We start from the raw sequence: 24,206 nt of genomic DNA on the forward strand, positions 1-24,206 counted from the left end.
TGCATCTTCGCATGTTCTCCTCCACCAGTCTTACAAACTGCTTTTGGATAACTTTATGCTGCTCACTCCTGGTGCAAAAATTCAAACAGTTCAGCTTGGTTTGGTGGCTTGTGATCATACACTTTCGTCTTGATTAAAATCAAAGAAACGCATCATTTTTAAGTGGTTTCTTATTTTTTTTACAGAACTATATAACACCAGGCCTTCTGGACATGTGCTATGTGAAAACACATTGTTCACTGTTTATCTCTATTTAAGTTCCTTTTTTCTTTAAAAGAAATGTGAAAACACATGGTATGTTATTTATATTATCATTCAAACATCACTATAATTTCCTAGACAATTTATTGCCTCAGAAAATTGTTATCACAAAAAAGCTTCTTCTTCTAAAAGCTGCTCCAGAACCATGACTTTTAATTTTGTAGTTGATGTGGCTTTCAGTGGTTTACAGTAGACAGTAGACGTTATTGCATTATGAGGAATGATTTATCTGATTTAACTGTACCAAAGATTCCCAATTTCCCAATGTACCATTTTAATGCAGTTTCGCACTTATTTAACAGTGTGTTTAATAATGTATGTAATGAAAGATCTCATTGTAATGGTGGAGAACAAGTCTGTTGTCTGGTATAATTAAGTCTTCAGAGTGTGAATATGTATTATATACCAACGCAGTCTCCCAGTCAAGCTCGGAGTCAGTGGCTGACAGTACTTAATGGCTGTTGCTTTGTGTAAGTGTCATTGTTTTAACAGGCCGAGTTAAGGGATTTTATTTTAAATAGAGCTGTATTATTACAGTATATATATATATATATATATATAACACATCTAGTGGTGTCACTTACGGGAGCAGATCTCTGGCCTTAGCACTTGTATAGCCATTTACTGAATATCCTATTTCATATTTGACTAGAAAGTCCCTGCACCCAGAAGAAATCAGTGGGCAGGAATGAAACTTGATGGATAGTAATGTGATTTTTTTAAAAGTAAGTATTTTGAGGTGAATATACATTCAAATACAGTGTGCCAGCCAGTCTGAAGCATCATCAGCTATCTACAGCAGCTGTGTGGACGTCACTGTCACTCAGCAGATCTGCAGATCTGTCCCCGGGTGTTTAGAGCGAGCGGCCTATATTGTGCGAGCGACTCTTGCCGGCTTCATTTTTTTTAATACGGTCAGAGATTAGAGTGAGCTGGTGAGATGGGAGCAGGGAGCTGATGAAGGTTCAGGTTTAATCCCCTCACCGGAGAGTCCATCAGACCCCGCAGAGTGCTCTGTAATATCTAACCTACAATTGTACATAGAATACTCTGGATAACCAGACCAGGCATGGATGAACTTTCCAGAAAATATAACAAGGAATCACTTGCAAAAATGTAGACTTGACCTTTTGAGTAAATTTAGTAACATGTTCTTTAAAAATGGAAAGGGAAAAAAAGTCATATATCAATAAATTGCAAACAAGAATATTTTTTTTCCCCATAAAAATGAGACATATCAATACAAATACACCTATTACACGTTCAGATTTATAACATAGAATTATTATACTTACACTATCCTATACTTGCCTACACTACCCTATACTTCCCTACATTACCCAATACATCTCTACACTACCCTATACTCCTTATGCTTCCTTACACTACCCTATACTCTCTATACTAACCTATACTTCCCGGTTATTCGTCCATACATACCTACAGTACCATATACACCTTCTAAACTAAACTACCCTACACTTCCCTACACTACCCTATACTCCTTATGCTTCCTTGCACTACCCTATACTCTCTATACTAACCTATACTTCCCGGTTATTCGTCCATACATACCTACAGTACCATATACACCTTCTAAACTAAACTACCCTACACTTCCCTACATTACCCTATACTCCCTATACATCCCTACACTACCCTATAACTTCTACCCTAGACTACCCAATACTACCATATACTCCCTATACATCCTTATACTACCCTATACTTCCCCACACTTCCCTATATAAACCTATAAATCTCTACACTACCATACACTCTCTATACTACACTATACTTCCGTCTATACAATCCTACAGGACCACATACACCTTCTAAACTAAACTACCCTACACTACCCTATACCTATACATCCCTACACTACCCTATAACTTCTCTATACTACACTCGACTACCCAACCATATACTCCCTACACATCCTTACACTACCCTATACTTCCCTGTACTTCCTTAAATTCCCTACACTACCCTACACTCTCTATACTACCCTATACTTCCCGTTTATTCGTCTTTACAACCCTACAGTACTATATACACCTTCTAAACTAAACTACCCTACACTACCCTATACCTCCCTACACTACCCTATACCTCCCTACACTACCCTATACTTCCTGTTTATTCGTCTATACAATCTTACAGTACCATATACAGCTTCTAAACTAAACTACCCTACACTACCCTATACCTCCCTACACTACCCTATACTTCCTGTTTATCCGTCTATACAATCTTACAGTACCATATACACCTTCTAAACTAAACTACCCTACAGTACCCTATACCTCGCTACACTACCCTATACCTCCCTACACTACCCTATACTCCCCTGTTTATTCGTCTATACAATCCTACAGTATCATATACACCTTCTAAACTAAACTACCCTACACTACCCTATACCTCCCTACACTACCCTATACCTCCCTATACCTCCCTACACTACCCTATACCTCCCTATACATCCCTACACTACCCTATAACTGCTCTATACTACACTAGACTACCCAATACTACCATATACTCCATACACATCCTTATATTATCCTATACTTCCCTGTAGTTCCTTAAACTCTCTATACTACCCTATGCTTACAGTAACTCTACACTACCCTAGACTACCCAATACTACCATATACTACCTTATACTCCCTATACTTTCCTTATACTTCCCTATACATTCCTATACTCGCTATACTCACCCTAGACTGCCTATTTTCACCATACTATTCAATATTACACTGTAACAACCTGTAATAACCTATACCACCATATTCTACCCTATACTACCCTATACACTGAGCAAGTGTCTCTTTTCTGCCAGAACTGTCTGGTGCATTTGCACTCCCAGATGTATGGTAGACATATTTGAGGTGGCTTGAAGACCTTCAGGAACACAGTAGCCCTCCAATCCTTTAAAGCATACATTATCAAGCTGTCTTTAAACTGACCTGCAAGACCTATGGGAACGTTTGACTGGTAAAACTAAGCAAGTAACAAAAGATGAAACAATAGTTTTATCCCTATATAGAACCATTTGAATTAAGACATTATTAGACATTATAAGAGTTCTCCATTCTAGAGAAGAATCATTTAATTAAACTATTGGAAATGTATTCATTTTCCTAAGGAACTCTCAAAGAAGTATATAGTATACAGTATCTTTCATATCAAGATGTACCACTAACCCAAGCTCTTATAGATCTTAGGATACCTCAAATCCCTTCCCTTACTGTCAGATCCAGTGGCAGTTGTGGATTCAAGGGAATCTTCATAAAGCACTAAACCCCTAAACAGCCCCTGGCTACTTCGCCCAAGCTTCTCTTTATTTCATGTCCCTGTAGGCCGACCTTCTGGATCCAGTCAAGGCCCTGGGTTATCCGTTAGGGTGTCTAAAGCTGCCAGGGCTTTTGTAATCCTTTACCCCTTGCTAGTTCCTTTCCTTATGGGCATGACCAACTGGATCTGCCCCCAATCAAAGAGCCATGGGGCTAAACCCTCTACTTACCCATGCTTCTTATCCTATTTGTCCTGAGCCATTCTGGTCCATGACCAGGTCTCTGGAGGGGGCTGTAAGGGACCGCGCCGTTGCCAGTTGCCGGGATCGGAGATCCTAGACCGGCCAAGAGGACGGAGCAGACACCCCGGAGGCTGCTCCAGGGTCTCGCTAATGGGTTTAAACTGGATGGATAATTTGTCAACAAGTTGCCATTTTGCGCTCAATGAGAGTCTTGTTTCGGGGGTTAGCGACTATGCTTCAAGCTGCTCAGTGCGTCGGGGTTTATTCGAAGGCTTCTACTGTAGGGATGGGATTTGGGCTTGGCTTTCTTAGTTTTAATTTGCACAACGAGAGGCATCCATGGCAGCAGTGGCTTCTGTCGAACAGCCAGAGGACTGAAAAGATCAAGACAATCCAAGAGTTCATCATTTATATTCATGTTTGCACATTGCTTATGGTTTCTGATTCTTTTCTTTTGCATCTTCTTCTGTTTTCTCTGGATTCTTTTTCTGCTGTATTTTTCTAATTTTCACCAAGTAACCTTTTCCGTAGTTTTGAAATATTGACATTGATATTTATGTTACAACTCAATATTGTTCAGTCAGAATGTGTGATGTTGGCTGGTACAACACAGAGTTGTGGCCCATGTTAAGTTTTATTCAACACTTTAACACTCTATAGTACAATTCTCTGCTGAATTTTAGTTTACACGCCTCCACTGTCTCTCTGTCGCGCTCCACCAGTTTTTTTTTTCGCCCGTTTTTTGGCTCCCTATCTCCTTATAAGGCCTTTTTCCCAGCTGTATCCTAATTCACTAGTCGGGGCAGCGGTAGTGTATTGTACCGCAATCTTAATGTCACGGGTTTGATCTCATGTAAAGAGCGGTTTGTTTAATTATTTTTTTTTCCTTTCTTCTGGAGTTTACCTGTCTCATTTTCCTTAAAACTGATTTTTTGGGGGGGCCTGCCACGTAATGGCTTGGAAAATATCTGGCCTGTGGCCAAAACTAATTGCCGTACCCTAGTTTACAGCTATGTATACTGACTCGCACTCATCTATTTATTGTTTTTTCATCCTCATTTTTTTTCCTTTGACTCCCATTCATTTTTGAACACAACCAAGCCATAGAGTTGTGTCCCAAAAGACATTTTGTACTTTATTGAGGTACAAGACCCCTTCAATCTCCAATCCACAGCCATACTGACTCACACTCTCCTTTGGTTGTTTGCCATCTACATGCTTTTTTCACTGCTGTTTCTTCTCACCATTGCCCTGCAACCACTTTTCTAGTTATAAATGAGCCACGTTTCCCCCTTATTGCAAAGATTTCGCAAAGCTTTGCCTCCAAGCCGTCTTTTCTTTGCGTCGTTTCAATTCCTTACTTCAAACTCAGCGGTAAATACATGTGGAGTACTTTCGTATTCTGATTCCAAATGAGCAGCCAAAATCTACCGGAATTAAAATGGAAGTAACCTCAACCTTTTCCCACAAAGGCGGCCAAATAACCCCATTAAAGTGCAGAACGCCAGTTTTTAACTATTCTCCTCGCCTGAAAGCACATCTCAGCCCAGAAGTGGGGCCTTTTTGATCCTGTCCTCAAGATGATGGGGCCCTTGTGAAAAGGCAGAAATAGAGATCGGGGGCTGAGGTAAAATCGGGTGGAGGGGGATTATTAGGGCAGCCATTAGTGCCCTCTACGCAGAGCGATGCTGCGCTTCCATTAAGAGCCTGTTTTAGGATTACTTTTCTTACCATATCACAGCCGCGGCTCTTACGGGGCTCTCGGGGAGGGGGGCTTTTGTGGTTATTAAAGACCAATTTATTGTACTTGTGTAGAAAGTGGTATTGCGTAGATACCGCTGTTGGCACCTCGTACTCTGTATGGACCATACGTCAAGAGAAATGACAAGCGGAATGAACCTTATATAATGTAAGGCTTCAATTGATCTGTTTTGCAGTTTTTGATATGGACATCTGGTTGGGAAGTGGATCAGTGGATCGGTGTATATCAGCCATATTTCGATGAAAATCCTGTATTGTATGGATGGTTCAGTGAAATTTGCTTTAAGAACATATTTAATTACAGTATATTCCCATCTTTTATCGTAACGTTGACGTACTCCCAGCCTTGCTGTCATAGAATGAACCAGACAATCCTGAAGGAGAATGTTCAGCCATCTGTTTGTGACCTCAAGCTCAGGTGTCTTTGGGTTCTGCAGCAGGACAATGACCCACTTCTGAAGGTTTTGGAGTGGCCTAGTCAAAGTCTGATTTAGATGCTGTGGAAGATCTTAAACAGGCGGTTCATGCTGGAAAATCCTCCAATGTATCTGTATTAAAACTATTCTGTAACGAATAAAGAAAAGAGTGGGGCAAAATTCCTCCACAGAGATTCGAAAGACTCGTTGCCAACTATTGATAAAGCTTGATTGCAGTTGTTGCTGCCAAGAGTGGCACAACTAAGTTATTAGGTTTAGGGGGCAAACTCTTTTTCACACAAGGCTAGATTGTTTTGGATTGTTTTTGTCCTTTAATAAATAAAAATGATAATTTAAAAAGTGTGTATTATATTTCTTCAGGTTATATTTCTGTATGTACTCAGATATTAGGCTTAATCCCTGTTTAGAAAACTGTCCCTTACTGATGTCAACCTCTTTCTTAATCCTTATTTGTTCTTTGACATTGAAAACAGTCGACAAGAGTTAATTACTTAAATTTTTCTTGTGAAGATGTAGAGTTGCTCTATTTGATTAATGTTCTAATCCATATTATGGCACAAAAATACTTTAATAAATGAAGTTCAGTCAAACCGAAAAAAATCAAGAACTTTGAAAGTACAGTCACAAAGACCATCAAAAACATTATGATGAAACTGGCTCTCATAAGGATCACCTCAGGAAAGGAAGCGCAACCTAAGAATCACCTCAAGTAACCGCAAATTAACAGCAACCCCAGATAAGAGCACCTAAATGCTTCTTTACAGAGTATCTTGGTTTGTTTAACACTTTTAAGTTACTACATGATTCTTTATGTGTTTCTTTCATAGTCTGGATCACTTCAGTATTCATTTACAATGTAGGAAAAAAAGAAAGTATCAAAGAACATGTAACTGGAGCTGTTGAATTGCTGAATTGAAACAGTATTGAATAAACATAACAAGGATTATAAAATGCTTAAATGGTATCTTCAAGTCTGTGTGATTTATCTTATGTTTTATACAGTTTTTGTACAGTTTGTACAGTTTTGACCTTTACATACTTAAAATTCTGTTTTAAGAGAACAAATCCTTCACGTTCTAAATGTTCCACAATAATTTACAAACGAAGCATAACCCCTAAGTACCCAAAATCTCCTTGTCCAATCTTACTTGTCTTATTGAGTTGATGTACCTTTCTGTGCCAACAGGGTTCCTGAGCACAGGTGACCAGGCTGCCAAAGGGAATTATGGTCTGCTGGACCAAATTCAGGCATTGCGGTGGATCAAAGAGAACATCCAGGCCTTCAAAGGAGATCCGAAGAGGGTGACGATATTCGGATCAGGGGCTGGAGCATCTTGCGTTAGTTTACTGACCTTGTCTCACTATTCAGAAGGTAGGTAACCACTTACTTAATATTATTAGGAGTTATTTTCACATGTTTAAGATGTTTTTGTTCATGTTTAGTTGTCCAGAAATGATGGATGGTGTTTGGTTGCAAATGAGAAATATGTGTAAATTGAAAAAATCAATGTTTGTCAATGTTCATATTGGGACTGCTTGTACACGTGCTATCAGAGTAGGAATCATTAGACAGGAATGAGGCTTGGCGGGTAGTTGTGCCTGACTGTCATGGTCTAACTTCAAATGGCAGCGGCTCATCCTCAGGGATGATTCTTGCTTTTGTCTTGTCTTCATGGAGATGACCTACGAATCCATGTGTAAAGGCATGGATCTTAGTCAACACCAAAATCAACAGTTTGCAGTAATGTGTCACATGTCTTTAGTCAGGAGATCGCTGGTTCGAATCCCGGTCATGCAGGTTGCCATCAGCTGCCGGAGCCCTGAGAGAGCAAAATTGGTTTTGCTCTCTTTTAGGGTGGGTAGAGGGCGCTATTTCCCCTCGTCACTCCTAGGGTGATGTCGATCAGGACAAGGTGTCTGTGAGCTAATGTATCGGAACCTCCTACTATCCTCAATTTTTAGCAACACCCTTTATTGTCTGGGTCAATATGATCCCAGCAATTAAAACCTTTAGAGAGCTATTATAATTAAAGATCATTAAAAATGTAAGCAATATTTACTCGCCAATTTCTTGCGACAAACTATTAGTGGTTCTGTAATGAAAAAAGACTTTCTTTTAAAGTCAAACGAGGACTGGATTTTAATCTAAACAAATTTCTCTCTTGAAAACTGATTATCTGGGTGAGTAAAGCGCTTTGGTTTATTTACAGTAAGCTTACTTTTTCCTGAATTTATCCAGCACTAAGGCTGGAGCATTAGTATTAGCGAATAACCACTAGCAGTTAGACCACGAGCTAGCGCTAAGTGCGCTTAGTGGGTAACGCTAATGCTGCTCCAGCAGTGCTAGCTGGGGTTAACAGAAGGCTAGAGGCTGATATGGGAAATTAAAGGATTTTAAGTGCACCTTATAATGCAAATAATACAGCATTATGAATATTGTATTTTTAAATCAGAGCCAAAAATGAAGAGACATTTGGAGAAAGATTATAAAACTGAATGTCATAGTGACCTTAACAGAAATGTGCTTAAAATATAGATATTTCTTATATTTTATGCAAAAAAACAGCCCTGATAAAACAGACATTGAGGTTGCAACATTTGAAAACAAACAAATAAAAATAATGTATACATATTGTCTTCATCAAATTAGGAAAAGACATTAAATATGAATCACAAAACTAAAGTCAACCATTTTTTCAGAGACTTTGAACACTGAATGGGGTCAAATTGACCCTAAAGATAATAGGAGGGATAAACGACACAGGCAGAAGGTGAAAATGAGCATTGTGTCATGATGAGCATGACAGTCTGGCACAACTACCCACCAAGTTTCATGCCTGTTAGTTGATTCCTTTTGGGTGCATCCTCATTTTTGAAAAATGAATGTTTTTGAATAGCCTTAGTATTTTGTAGTATGGCTAAATTAATATCTATACAAAAAGAAAAATGTCCAAAAACACTTAATATGATTGATTGGGCAATGATTTTAGCCTATTACAGTCCATTTCCTCTGCTGTAAGTCAAAAGCAGCCCACTGAGAAAGCCCACTCGAGATGTCCCGATGATGCTCAGCTTCCGGTGGAGCGCAAGCAGCGCGGATTAAAGCTGAATCTTAATGGATCAGATGACCTCCAGCAACAGTTAGTCTCCTCCAGAAGAAGCTGCAATTGAATCTGGATGGACTATGTGACAGAGCTAATCAGAATAACATGCTGGAGATGCACTGTACTCCCGTGTGTTCTCGCCTGAAAGGGTCAGCTATGATTTATGAATGCATTCTGAATTATATAATGCAAACTGTGAAAAGCACTTCCACGGCCATAAAAGCACATCGTTTCACCTGCTGCTCTCGCCGCTCTCGCCACTGACTTCTTACACATGTCCTGCAACCTCTGAGAGCTGTGATAAATCACAATTAGATGTCATGTATTCTTCAGGATAATGACCTATGTATGTATTTAACACACATACAGCAGTCATAACAGTGGCTTTGGGTCAATATTATGAATTTAATACATTTTATTATTGATTAACCTTTATATAACAATTCTAATTTGCGGGAACATTTAGATATAGGGTTAGTTTGGAAAATTATAAAATAGAAAAAGAATAATATAATATAAAACGTATATAATACAATATAAATCTATAAAATATTGTTGCTTGATTAACAAATGACTCGGGACAGGTGTTTAGTGTGAATAAGACTTTCAAAATGTATCATATTTTGGTACCACTTTAAAATAAGACTAACTTTATAAAGGGTTTACAAATGGTTTACAATTAGTTTATTAATAGTTACTAATTATGTTGTAAATGCCTTAAAAATCATTAATAATCAGTTATAACACATACATAGAAAGGGAAACAGTGACCTGTTGTTTGCCAAATAGTGAACCCACAGCCTCTTTATTGTTGCCCTTTCTACGTATGTGTTATAACTGATTATTAATGATTTTTAAGGTATTTACAACCTAATTAGTAACCATTAATAAATGAATAGTAAACCATTTATAAACCCTTTATAAAGGTAGTCTTATTTTAAAGTGGTATCTATATTTTATACTTCATACATTTCATAAATAATAGATGTAGAGCTTTGGTTGGAGTGAAAAAAAAACTATACTAATATCGCTGTTATGGAGGGCTTGTGAAAAAGAAAAAAAAAATATGTATAAAATACAGCTCTGGAGAAAAATAAGAGACCACTTCAGTTTCTGAATCAGTTTCTCTGATTTTGCTATTTATAGGTATATATTTGAGTAAAATGAACATTGTTGTTTTATTCTATATACTACAGACAACATTTCTCCCAAATTCCAAATTAAAATATCGTCATTTAGAGCTTTTATTAGCAGGAAATGAGAAATGGCTGAAATAACAACAAAAAAAAAAGATTCAAAGAGAATACAAGTTCATATTCATATTTACGTTTTAAGAGTTCAGAAATTAATATTTGGTGGAATAACCCTGGTTTTTAATCACAGTTTTTTTTCATGCATCTTGGCATCATGTTCTCCTCCACCAGTCTTACACACTGCTTTTGGATAACTTTATGCTGCTTCACTCCCGGTGCAAAAGTTCAAGCAGTTCAGCTTGGTTTGATGGCTTGTGATCATCCATCTTCCTCTTGATTATATTCCAGAGGTTTTCTATTCGGTAAAATCAAAGAAATTCATCATTTTTAAGTGGTTTCTCGTTTTTTTCCCAGAGCTGTACATGTATATTAGATAATAATAGGACAGCTAGTTCTTTTTGATGTCAGTGTAAATTTTGTGTACTTATTCAGCTGCTGACAGCTGTTCTTTCCTCTCATGTTCTCTCAGTCATGAGCTAAAAATAAGTTCCTATGTCCACTTTCAACTAATTGTCAGTCATGCATGGTCAGGCATTCGTTTTTGTCTGGCAGTATAGCTGCTTTCATTCTCTGTCTCTCTCTCTCTCTGTATCTGAGAGTATAGAGTGGAGTCAGGGCTATGTTTCTTTCTGTGTCACTGAATCATATGCCTCAGTCAGGCCTAGTCAGTTCCATGCCCCCGGGTAGCGTCTTTATTTTTATTATTATTATTTTTAAGGTTTTGTAGGACACAGTCTGTGGCACGAATCCGCTGCTACGCATGGCTGGACTGATGGAGGTACGACACAGAGGCTTATGTGTCTCTGTTGGCGTCTGTGTCAGGTGTTGGGCGATGTTCTTTCAGCAGAATACTAAGTGCAGAGGAGGGGGAGTGAAGGGAGCTGTGCTACCAGACAAGAGTTGAGCGATATACCCATAAAACTTTTATAGTAACAATTTTCTTGTCGATATGACAAAAAAAAAAAAATGATGAATTGCAATGGAAGTACTTGACGATTTGCATTGTATAAGCAGACAATTCCATGTTCTGTTTATTAAGATATACCAGGTAGTTGCACTGTTTTAACACGAGAAGTTGGAATCGCACTAGTGCAGGCTGGAGAGAGCCAGTGGGCGTAAGCAAAGGATCAATTATATGTAAATCAATCAAGACAGAAGCCAATCACATGACCACATTTTTATTTCAGATACTTTTTATTAAGCCAATCAGCAGACAGAATTATCGGTCCATCATTTTTTGCTGCAGCCTCATTATTTATTATATATATATATATATTTTTAAAGTTTTTAATTATTATTATTTAAGCTATTTAATAATTAGCAGCTACAGAGTATTTAGTATTTAACAGTTACTGAATGGTAAATGGTAGTTACTGAATAATTCATATTAGTAACCGAATAATTAGTACTGAGGAATTAGTAGTTATTGAATAATCAGAGGTTTTTGAATAATTATAGTAGTTATTTAACAATTAGAAGTTACACAGTAATCAGTAATTTCTGAAAAATCACAGCAGTAATTTAATAACTAATATTTACTAAGTAATTAGTTACTGAATAATTTATAGTAGTTACTGAATGATTAGTACTGAGGAATTAGTAGTTATTGAGTAATTAGAAGTTAGAATAATTACAGTATAGGAATTACTTGTAAGACACAAAATTATAATAGTTACCTAATAATTACTCATCACTGAATATATGGTAGTTTTTTAGTACTGAATCATTTATATAATTACTGAATTAATTATATTAGTTTCTGAATATTTAGCATTTACTGAGTAATCAGTAATAAATAAATAAGGTATAGTAGTAATTGAGTTATCAGTGGTTTTTCAATAATCATACCAATTATTTTACAATTCAGAGATACTTAGTAGTAATTAGTTTTTAGTCAATCATAGTTATTGAGCAATAAGTCGTTTCTGAGTAATCAGTACTGAAGAATTAGTAGTTCTTAGTAATCAGCATTTTTTTTAAATAAGTGTATTAGTTGTTTAAAAATTTGAAGTTATTGAGTTATCAGTAGTTTCTGAATAATTCATAGTTACTAAGTAATTAGAAGTTACTTAATAATTAGCTCTGAGGTATTAGTAGTAATTAAATAATCGGTAGCTTCTAAATAATCATACCAATTATTTTATCATTTGTAAATACTAAGTAGTTAGTAGTTATTGAATAATTCATAGTTACTGAGTAATTAGTAGTTTCTGAGTAATAAGTCGTGAAGAATTAGTAGTTATTGAGTAATCAGCAGTTTAAAAAAATAATTATAGTAGTTATTTAATAATTGGAAGTTTTTGAATAATTATAGTAATCATTTAATAATTAGCAGTTAATCAGTAATTGCTGAAAGATTACAGCAGTTATTTAAACTAACTAGTATTTAAGTAATTAGTAGTTACGGGATAATTCATAATAGTTACTGAATATATTAGTATTTATTGAGTAATCAGAAGTTTTAGAATAATTATATTAGTTATTTAATAATTTTTACAAATACAGTTGCATTATTTGAACACCAGAAGTCAGAATCCCACTAGTGCAGGCTGGAGAGAGCCAGTGGGCGTAAGCAAAGGATAGAAGATATGTGAATAATTTTAGACTGAAGCCAATCACACAACTACTATTTATGTCAGATACTTTTTATTAAGCCAATCAGCTGATAGAATTTTCGTGGTTTGTTATGCAGTCTACTCACCACCACCTTACGCTACCAGTAGTAAAAGGACAATAGCAAAACGCAGAACTAGTCAGAGGGATAAGAATAATGTATTTTTTTTTGGCCACCACATAAAAAACATTCGCTTTTTAGTGATATAATGTAGGATATGATATACGGCTCATCCCCCACTAACCAGTTATAATGAGGACCATAATTCTGTATTAACTGCATAACTCTATTCCATAGACTCTTCATATTGGCCTGGTTGAGTCACTGAAGCTTCTAAGAGAGGATAAAAATAGAAAGTATGGGCAAAATATCACACACACACACACACACCAGTTCCTGGTGCGCTCTGGCCTATTTACAGAGTGGCAATTCAGGAAAAAATAACTCTTCCATCCCAAAAAATATTTAGGATAGGGACATTGCCCCAAGCGTCATTATGAAACATAGTCATGCTCTTTAATTCCTGTCTGGTTCCTCTGTCTGGCAAGACGAGGCGTAATACAGCCCTGCCTGTGAGACAGAGAATATCTCATAATAAATCTCAGCTTATTGTATAAATCAGCAGCATGACTTCCTCTGTATATTAGCTTTAGTACTGAATACCAGATTTAACACTCAGAAAGTCCTAAAAACCTATTAAAACCTAAATATTCTGACTCTCAAACAACGTAAGTTACACATTAGTTTCATAGCAGAGACTGAATCATTTATAGCATGTACTGAATCTCTTTAAGTAGATACTGAATCATTTACAACAGATACTGAATCATGTATAGCATATAGTTATAAATATAGTTATACATATAGTTATAAAGTAGATACTGAATCTTGTATGATATATTCTGGCTCATTTATATCAGATAATGTATGATATAAAGCAGATACTATATAACTGTTAATTAACGCTGATTTATGCTATTTATATCAGATACTGTATCATTTATTACAGATACTGGCTAATATGCTAAATCGTATATAGTAGATACTGACTCATTTATAACAGATACTGTATCTTTTATAGTGGATACTGAGTTTTTTATATCAGATACTGTATCATTTATATCAGATACTGTATCTTTTATAGTGGATACTGAGTTTTTTATATCAGATACTGTATCATTTATATCAGATACTGTATCATTTATATCAGATACTGTATCTTTTATAGCAGATACTGTATCATTTATAACAGATACTGTATGTTTTATAGCAGATACTGTATCATTTATAACAGATACTGTATCTTTTATATCAGATACTGTATCATTTATAACAGATACTGTATCTTTTATAGCAGATACTGTATCTTTTATAGTGGATACTGAGTTTTTTATATCAGATACTGTATCATTTATAACAGATACTGTATCTTTTATAGCAGATACTGTATCATTTATAACAGATACTGTATCTTTTATAGCAGATACTGTATCCTTTATAACAGATACTGTATCTTTTATAGCAGATACTGTATCCTTTATAACAGATACTGTATCTTTTATAGCAGATACTGAGTTTTTTATATCAGATACTGTATCATTTATAACAGATACTGTATATTTTATAGCAGATACTGTATCATTTATATCAGATACTGTATCATTTATATCAGATACTGTATCCTTTATAGCAGATACTGTATCCTTTATAGCAGATACTGTATCCTTTATAGCAGATACTGTATCATTTATAACAGATACTGTATCATTTATATCAGATACTGTATCATTTATAACAGATACTGTATCTTTTATAGCAGATACTGAGTTTTTTATATCAGATACTGTATCATTTATAACAGATACTGTATATTTTATAGCAGATACTGTATCATTTATATCAGATACTGTATCATTTATATCAGATACTGTATCATTTATATCAGATACTGTATCTTTTATAGTGGATACTGAGTTTTTTATAGCAGATACTGTATCATTTATATCAGATACTGTATCCTTTATAGCAGATACTGTATCATTTATATCAGATACTGTATCATTTATAACAGATACTGTATTATTTATAACAGATACTGTATCTTTTATAGTGGATATTGAGTTTTTTATATCAGATACTGACTCATTTATATCAGATACTGTATCTTTTATAACAGATACTGTATCTTTTATAACAGATACTGTATCTTTTATAGTGGATATTGAGTTTTGTATATCAGATACTGACTCATTTATATCAGATACTGTATCTTTTATAACAGATACTGACTCATTTCTAACAGATACTGAATCATTTGTAGCATATGCTGAATCTTGTATGATATACACTGACTCGCATCAAATAATCTATCATTTATAACACAAACTGTATCATTTATCTCATTTATATCAAATATTATATCTTTCAAGTGGATCCTGACTCATTTATATCAGATATTGTATCATTTATAACAGATACTGGCTTATATTGTATGATTAATCTTTTATCTTTTATATCTTTTATGCATTTTTTTTAATATTGGATTTTAAGGGCATGGCTTGGAAATGCCCACACCTTTATAAGCTGTGAGGTGTTATCTTGTGAGAGAGGCTGAAGACTGGCCAGCATGTTTAGGGCAAAGATTCATCAATTATCAGTTGGAGGTGATGGTGGGAATCAAATGGGATGGGATGGGACGTGCCTTTTCCATCATTTTGTGGGCATTTTTCATCCCTTAATCCATAGTGTCACATGTGTACCAGGAATATGTCATTGGCAGCTGGCATTATTACCCACAGTGGATAGACTCTGACTGTTAAGACATTCAGAGTCTTCTTTAAGGTCAGACCTGTCTCCTGCTTCACATTACATTTAATATCTTTTTCACAGTGTTTGGAGCAAATCTGGCAATCTTCCAAATCAGTAACTTTCCTAACATTGATTCTGAGCTAAAGAATACATTAAACTGCAGGGGTCCCTGTCACACTTGTGGTGTATGAACTTTTATATTTGACTTGATTAAAATATGTCAACAAAACTCAGTGTTTGGGTCTCTGGTGGTAAATTCAATGATATAATTAAATTCATGCTGGGGGAAGAGGTGGCACAGCAGGTAATGGGTTTGATCTTCACTCCAGTCTCTCTCTCTCTGTGAGGAGACACTTTGGTATGTCCCTTAGTGTATCTGGATTCATCCTTTTTTTTCCAAAAAAACATATAGTGGGTAAACTGGGATTTGTCCTTAGGATTGAGTGGTTTCTTGTGATGAACTTGTGCCATGCCTACAGAGTATTCCTCCTTCTGGACCTACTGTGGCCCTGATCTGGAAGAACGGGATAAGATGATAAGACAATTAAGTGAGAAATGAGATAATGAGATCAGATTAGATCTACAGTGGCATGAAAAAGTATTTGCCCGCTTGGTTTTCAATTTTTTGTAATAATAACTTTTTTTTAGATTATCAAACAAACTTTAATATTAGACAAAGATAACCTAAGTAAACATGAAAAAAAAACAATATTTTAATGATGATTCCATTCATTAAAAGGAAAAAGAAAAACTATCCAAACCAGTCTAGCACTTTGTGAATTAACTGTGATAGTCACACTTTTTGGAAAGCTAAGTTCAGTTAATTACTGCCAGACCTGTAGAATCTAGAAATCACTTAAATAGAACCTGTCTGACAACATAAATCAGCTAAACAGAACAGATAAAAAACAACAAGTCATTGATCATCTATCAAAAAGTCATTTCTAAGGCTTTGGGACTCCAGAGAACCCCATTGAGAGTGGTTTTCACTAATAGAGAAAACATTGAACACTAGTGAACCTTCCCAGGAGTGACCGGCCGACCAAAATTACTCCAAAAGGGCATGAACAACTCATCCAGGAGGTCACAGAAGAACTCAGAACAACATTTAAAGAACTGCAGGTCTCACTCGCCTCAGTTGTGGTCAGTGTTAATGATTCAATAATAAGATAGAGGTGGGTGAAAACGGTCTCCATGCTAAAAATCATCTTGATGATCTCCAGGACTTTGGTTAAATATTCTTTGGACTGACAAAAGACAAAAGTGGAACTTTTTGGAAGGTGTGTTTCGTGTTGTATCTGGCGTAAAACTAACACAGCATTTCAGAAAAAGAACATCATCATACTAAATGTAAAACATGGTGGTGGTAGTGTGATGGTGGACTGGAGCTGCTTTGTTGCTTCAGGATCTGAACAACCTGCACTCCAAATGGACCTGAACTACACATCCAATACCTGCACTACTGCTATACTTGCACTGTCAATACACACTCATTCACTTTATCAGCCTTAACCTATATACCGTATTTGCACTACTGTTATACGGGTTCTATTTGTACTGTCATTCCATCTCAATCACCATCAATATTGCAAAAATAGCACTAATGAGAAACGATCAGAAAATATAAATAGATCGGCAAAGAGAATAAGCCTAAGTGCGCAACAACAAGGGAGTGTTGGCAATACTTCGCAAAGTTAGAGTGCAAACAATTAGTTTTATGGAAACATCAGCATTGTTTGTTGAAACTAGGTTTCGTTTTGGGTAAAAGTAAAAGGTGAAACGAAGTATTTTTTGAAGGAAATCACTTAGTGAAACATCACCAGACCTGTCACACATCTATTTCCAGTTTGTGTTCATAGCTTTCTGATTCCAGTCATGTCCTCACGGGTCCTCAGTGGAGTTCAGGTCAGTCGAGAACACTCCCGAACAATATTTAATAATGAAAAACTCAGTGTTTGCTCTACTGCTAGGTCTATGTTTGAGGTCACTGTCCTTCTTCTGCAAGGTGAAGAACTGTGCCCTGAGTGGACAGTTGGGTCTGAGCAGTTCAGAGGCTCCTCTAAACCTCACCAAACACTTTAATAGACAGCTGCTGTTAGCAGTTCCATCATCAGTAAAGAGAGGTGAAGTTGTAGAAGCCATGAAGGCCCATGGCTCCATGTTTTATAAATTAGTTGACTGTGGATGGCGATGGCCAATTCCTTTTTCTGTATCTGAAACTTCTTCGTTTTGCTATTCTAGTGCATGGAAATGTTCACCTTAACTCTTCACCTCAGCTCCGCAAGTTGTCGGAGTGTTGTACATAATTTGATGTACTTTTTTGACAAACCTGACCTTGTGTTTCCATTCTCAAGGCTCTTCAGGGGTTTGTCTCTTCGTTTCTGAGGTCCTACTGCTGTACTTTTGACTGTGGTATTGATTCTCCATTGATTTCTTAGTCTCACGATGGACTGCATTACTGGCATTGACACGTCTCTGCTATTTATGTAGAGATATCTACTGCTGTATATCAGCAGACTCCTAGTGCATCTCGAAAAAAAACATTTGAATATCATTGAAAAGTTACTTTATTTCAGTATTTCAGTTCGAAATGTGAAACTCATATATTATATAGATGTATTACTATAGTAATGTAATGCAGTTTATTTATTTTATTGTTGCAAATTATGGCTTACAGACAATGAAAAGCCAAAAATCAGTGTCTCAGAAAATTTGAATATTGTATAAGACCAAGTGATACTTTTTGCAGTGTGGGTGGTGTGCCAAGTCCTGCTGGAAGATTTTGGACATGATAGAACACAGTGGACCAACACCAGCTGATGACATGTCTCTCCAAACCATCACTGGTTGTAGAAACTTCACACTAGACCTCGAGCAGTTTGGACTGTGTGTCTCTCTCTACTCTTCCTCCAGACTCTGAGCCCTTGATTTACAAATGAAATGTAATATTTACTGTTGATCAGTGATGGTTTGGAGAGACTTGTCATCTGCTGGTGTTGAGGAAAGAGCCAGGTGGTAACATAGACATGAGGGCACCTTAAAACACTGGCATCCACTTGCTTCACCATCCAATAACGCCAGCGTCTCAGTTACAGTTACCTACGCCCATGAATCCCTTGATATGGAGCCTTTATGTGAAGGGAACGATTGGTTACCAAATGTTAAACTAAATAAGTTGCTTTTTAGACTATTACTGGTCCCAAACATTCTCTGAATGGTTATTCCACAGTTGTAGGGGCTGTATAAGAAAAGACTTATGGGGCAGATAGTTGAAAAGCCAGATTTCCCAAGGAAAGAGTGTAGCCAGTGTTAAGCCAGACAGCCAACAAAAAGGAGAGAGCTAGGAGGTAACATAGACATGAGGTCACCATAACCCATCCACTTGCTCCACCATCCATAAACCTCAGTGGTTGTAAGCAGTGGGTGGGACACCAATACCAGCATCTCAGTTACAGTCACCTGTGTCCACGAATCGCTTGATTTATCTGGAGCCTTAATCTATGGGGAAAAAAGATTGATTACCCATTGATAAAGAAAATAAGTATGAGTATAAATATTTTAGCCTATTCTTAAAGAGTCCCAACCATTTTCTGGAAAGTTATATTATTTTATTCAGAGGTTGGACTGTATAAAAAAGACTCTTCTTCCTGTTTAAAGGACCCTGACTGCAGCATTTTGAATTAGTTGCAATTTATTTATTTTTTCAGTTGCTGCTGAAAGATTCTGACAATAGTGTGTTGCAGTAGTCAAGGCCCTTACTTTTTTGATGAGGCGTTTCTAAGCTTGGCGTTGTTATGAAGATGTACAACAGCTGTCCTAGTAATATTATGTTTTCCTTTGTGTTGATGAAATGCAGGATCTGAATCAAGATTTCTATCCATTTCACCAGATTTAACATTAAGTTTACGTATTATTTATGTCTTGTGGCTTTTTGGCCCCTTTTTCGTAACATACAAAAACCTTCACCCTTTGTCCTGGTTTGTATTCTGTCTGTTACCGTTAATGCTGTAAGTTACCCAGACGTTTCTGCGTCTGCTTTTAGCCAAGTGGTCTGAGTGCCTTAATGGGATTTTCTTCCTCTTTCCAGATCTGTTTCAGAAAGCCATCATCCAGAGCGGAACTGCTTTGTCCAGCTGGGCCGTCAACTACCAGCCTGCCAAGTACACGCGCATGCTGGCCGAAAAGGTGGGCTGCAACATGCTGGACACTATAGATCTGGTGGAGTGCTTGCAGAAAAAGAACCACAAGGAGCTTATCGAGCAGTACATCACCCAGGCCAAGTACCACATTGCGTTCGGGCCGGTCATTGACGGCGACGTCATCCCGGACGACCCGCAGATTCTCATGGAGCAGGGCGAGTTCCTCAATTACGACATCATGCTGGGAGTCAACCAGGGCGAGGGCTTCAAGTTCGTAGATGGGATCGTGGACAGCGAGGACGGCGTCTCCGCGAACGACTTCGATTTCGCCGTGTCCGATTTCGTGGACCACCTGTACGGTTACCCCGAGGGCAAGGATACTCTCAGAGAAACCATCAAGTTCATGTACACGGATTGGGCCGACAAGGAGAACCCGGAGACCAGGCGCAAGACTTTGGTTGCACTGTTCACGGATCACCAGTGGGTGGCGCCGGCAGTGGCTACGGCGGATCTTCACGCGCAGTACGGATCGCCAACGTATTTCTACGCCTTCTACCACCACTGCCAGAGCGAGATGAAGCCGAGCTGGGCCGACTCGGCTCACGGAGACGAGGTGCCGTACGTCTTCGGGATTCCTATGATCGGCCCCACGGATCTGTTCAACTGCAATTTCTCCAAGAATGATGTCATGCTCAGCGCCGTTGTGATGACCTACTGGACCAATTTTGCTAAGACAGGGTGAGTCAAAAAATATTGCTTGCGTATCATATTCTTTCTTACTGATGCTACTGAATTAGCGTATTGAATACAGAGAATTATCTTTAAAAAATTAGATTTGATCAGTTTGCAAATTCAATCCACAGCAATTAAGGGGGTCTGCAGTTTTAAGTTGGCCCTCCCTCTCCCCCATCACACTCAGTGCTAAATGTGATACTACCAGTACAGTACAGGTGACTGTTGGCTAATGTAAACCTCAAATCAGAAGAGACTGCTTGAGACATTATGGAATATGCAAATAAGCAAAATGCAGTGCTTTATTTCACTGCAGACACTATATATACCCAAGACATTTTATACTTTGTCTGGTCAACATTTAACGTTCAACGTTTTTTGTTAATATAGATCTAGGTATAGATGACAGACCATGGATTTTTAATTTGTTGCTGATAACAGTCTGGATTTTCCTGACTTGTCTAATCATAATTCTGTTGTTTCTGAGTGATTGTCCATCCAAGATGCCTCTTAGCGCTAAGCAGTCAACACCGATTCTGGAAACGGTTAGCATGATTCGCCTGTATTGCAAAGTAACTCAGTTCTTTCAACTCAAGTCAAGGCTATTAAGTGTGCTTTTGTTGGAGTAACTACTTTCGTGTCTCTACTGTTCAAGAAAAAAGGCTTATGTTCAGTTTTTAGAGCATTGTTATGAGTTGCCAACTCCTCAAATCATCCCAAAAGTACTTTATAGACCATCTGCATTAGCAGAGAACATAGCTTGTTGGTTGGGGGCGCTATATATTCCTCCAGACATGGTGCCAGTAGGTTCGTAGAGTGTTTATCTGTTCTAAAGAGTTTTAAAGTAGAATCCATTGGCATTCATTAAAATACATGTCTGTTCACAAACATATGTGGGCATATAGAGTCCCAGTTGAGCTTATCAAAGCTTGTCATAGGCATGCATCATGATGCATAATGTTAATTTGTTATTCATAACAAATCCACAGTTGCAGGATTCTGTAGAGGACAAAACGTCCTTCATTAGAAATATTGTACGTGCTAGATGTACGGTGTGTTACGAAGCAGTGGATCTTTTTCGGTGCTCGAGCTGAATGAGTCATGGTTTTTGCATTCGAAATCACCTTCATCAGACCTTTTCCTTCTCTGTAAAGTCGCCCTCTTCGTTTCATTGCATTTCAGAGCATGTACGCGCCACCTCGGCGCAAAGGCCATCCATTTAAAGATAAGTGGCTTAACTCTCAAGCCGATTCCCAGACGAGAGGTTATATGTGACAGAACCTTTTAGACTGAGAGTGCAGATATATGTAGGGCCAGATTTTGCCCTGTGCCTGATTATATAGCAACATCTGGAAAAGTGACCCTGGATCAGATATGGGACTACACTCTAAGACATAGTGGTGCTACGAGGTAGAGGTTTGCACACCAGTTTTGTAATTCTGCTTCCATTGAGAAACTCCTCTGGTGAGAATGTGTAATTCCACAAAGCATACGTAAAAAACATCCATTTTACTTTTAGTATGAATGAATTTGCTGATTTTATCAAAGACATTGACTTTCTTTGGTTTAGCAGGGCATCGTTGAGCAAATGAAGGCCTACATTTTCACGATTACCATTGCTTAGGTAAACTGCAAAAGCGGCTTGAAAAAATGTGATGTAGCTTGAAAGATCACAGGAAAACCTTCCAGCCTACTCTGATCAAAAACATATTGATGCTGTTTATTACAATATAAAAATGAGTTCATAGTAGCAAATAATCCTTCCATCTCTATGCGAAGCCAAAGTTACCCATTTGGGTTTTTAGAAAAGACTGTTTTACAAAGGGTACGCAAAAGCCAATGGTGTAGGGCTATATGGCTACTTGTAGGGTACATGGTAACTTTAGGGTACATGGCTTTACGTAGGGTAAGTATAGGCTATGGGATAGGGTCCATGGCTACATGTGAATTACACAGCCTCACATAGAGTTTGCACAGGCTGCAACCTAGGGCCTATGATGTAGGGTACGGGAGACCTATGGCTTAGGATATGCGGGGTCTACGATGTAGGGTATGTGTCATCTTTAGGGTACATGGCTTCGCATAGGATATGAACAGGCTACAACCTAGGGCCTACAATGTTGGGTGCGCAAAGCCTATGGCTTAGGGTATCAGGGTATGTGGCGTCTACAGCATAGGGTACACGATTACTTTTAGGGTACACGTCACCTTTAGGGTACACAGCTTCACATAGGGTATGCACAGGCTGCAACCTAAGGTCTACAATGTTGGGTGCGCAAAGCCTATGACTTAGGGTATGTAGAGCCAAAAGCATAGGGTACATGCTGCCTTTTAGGGTACACAGTACATGGCTTCACAAAGGGTACATATAAGCTACAGCATAGGGTACATGGCTATGCGTAGGGTACATATCACCTTTAGGGTACAAGGATTTACATGCACAGGCTGCAACCTAGGGCCTACAATGTTGCGTGCATAAATGTCTTAGGGTGTGCAGAGTCAACGGCATAGGGTATGTGGCTACTTGCAGGGTACACAGTACTTTTAGGATACATGGCTTCATGTAAGGTACACATAGGCTACAGCATAGGGTACATGGCTAGTTTGCACAGGCTGCAACGTAGGGCCTACAATGTTGGAGATATGTTGTACATTTGGCACAGAAACAAAAACAAATTGAACAGTGTAGAGTCAGTGCAAACTGTAGACTGTAGGTGCGCCTACTTTGAGCGAATCAGAATTAGAATATAGGTGAATAATTTTAAGGTTTTCAGGACACTGTGCAGCTCGTAGCCTTCGCTTCAAGGCAAAGGCCCGCCTGACTCATGGCCCATCTCCAACTGGCACCGCGGCTTCAGGAGATGGACTGGCGGGCTTGTCAACATCTCTCTCTGTCTCTCTCTTTCCACTCTCTCTGAGTGTTTCTCACTCAGCCCAAGTGGCTTAAAAACGGAGCGGGCAAAAAAATGAAAGCAATTTCCGCCGCACTTGGAAGTGCTCTCGCGTCACAGGAGAGTCTCTCCAGCCACTGGTAAACACTCCACTCATGAAGCTAGACTTTAGCTTGCTGAGGGCTATCCAAAAATCATGTGTGCATGTGATGGAGAGAGAGAAATAGTAAGAGAGAGAGAGAGAGAGAGAAAGACTCAAATTAGAGAATAATTGTTAAAAATGACTTTTCATCAGGTTGAGTCTAAACACTTAAAGCAACATTATGTTCCAATCTTTTGATAAACTGGCAGCTGCAAAAAGCCCATGTTGATGCTTAACTGACTGTAACAGGGAGAATAGCATCAGTATTAATAAAAATAATAATCAATTTTATTTATATAGTGATTTTCAAAATTCTTAAAGACGTATTAATACCACTTCTGTCGAGAACACCACTAACTGCACTATGTAACTTTGGTGAAGCCAAACAAGACCTTTCTCTAAAACTTTGATGTCCAGAACACTGTGTATCTTAAGTCATATTTGTGTAATGAGCTGCATTATTACTCACTGCCTCAGTCCACATGCTTCTCTCACTTCACATACCACTTCTCTAATGCTCAGA

General features: G+C 37.7%; 1 protein-coding gene across 2 annotated transcripts in view; it reads left to right on the top strand.

Annotated features, from left to right (window-relative positions):
- The window catches only part of nlgn4xa (neuroligin 4 X-linked a), a 170,765-nt gene that overhangs the window by 126,375 nt on the left and 20,184 nt on the right, over positions 1-24,206 (top strand). For both annotated transcript variants that reach the window (XM_049470139.1, XM_022674683.2), the window contains 2 exons: positions 7,187-7,372; positions 19,867-20,656. In XM_049470139.1, the coding sequence (XP_049326096.1) occupies positions 7,187-7,372; positions 19,867-20,656 (976 nt within the window). The remainder of the gene's footprint in view (positions 1-7,186; positions 7,373-19,866; positions 20,657-24,206) is intronic.

This window comes from Astyanax mexicanus, chromosome 21, assembly GCF_023375975.1.
Source record: "Astyanax mexicanus isolate ESR-SI-001 chromosome 21, AstMex3_surface, whole genome shotgun sequence".
Classification (NCBI taxonomy): domain Eukaryota; kingdom Metazoa; phylum Chordata; class Actinopteri; order Characiformes; family Acestrorhamphidae; genus Astyanax; species Astyanax mexicanus.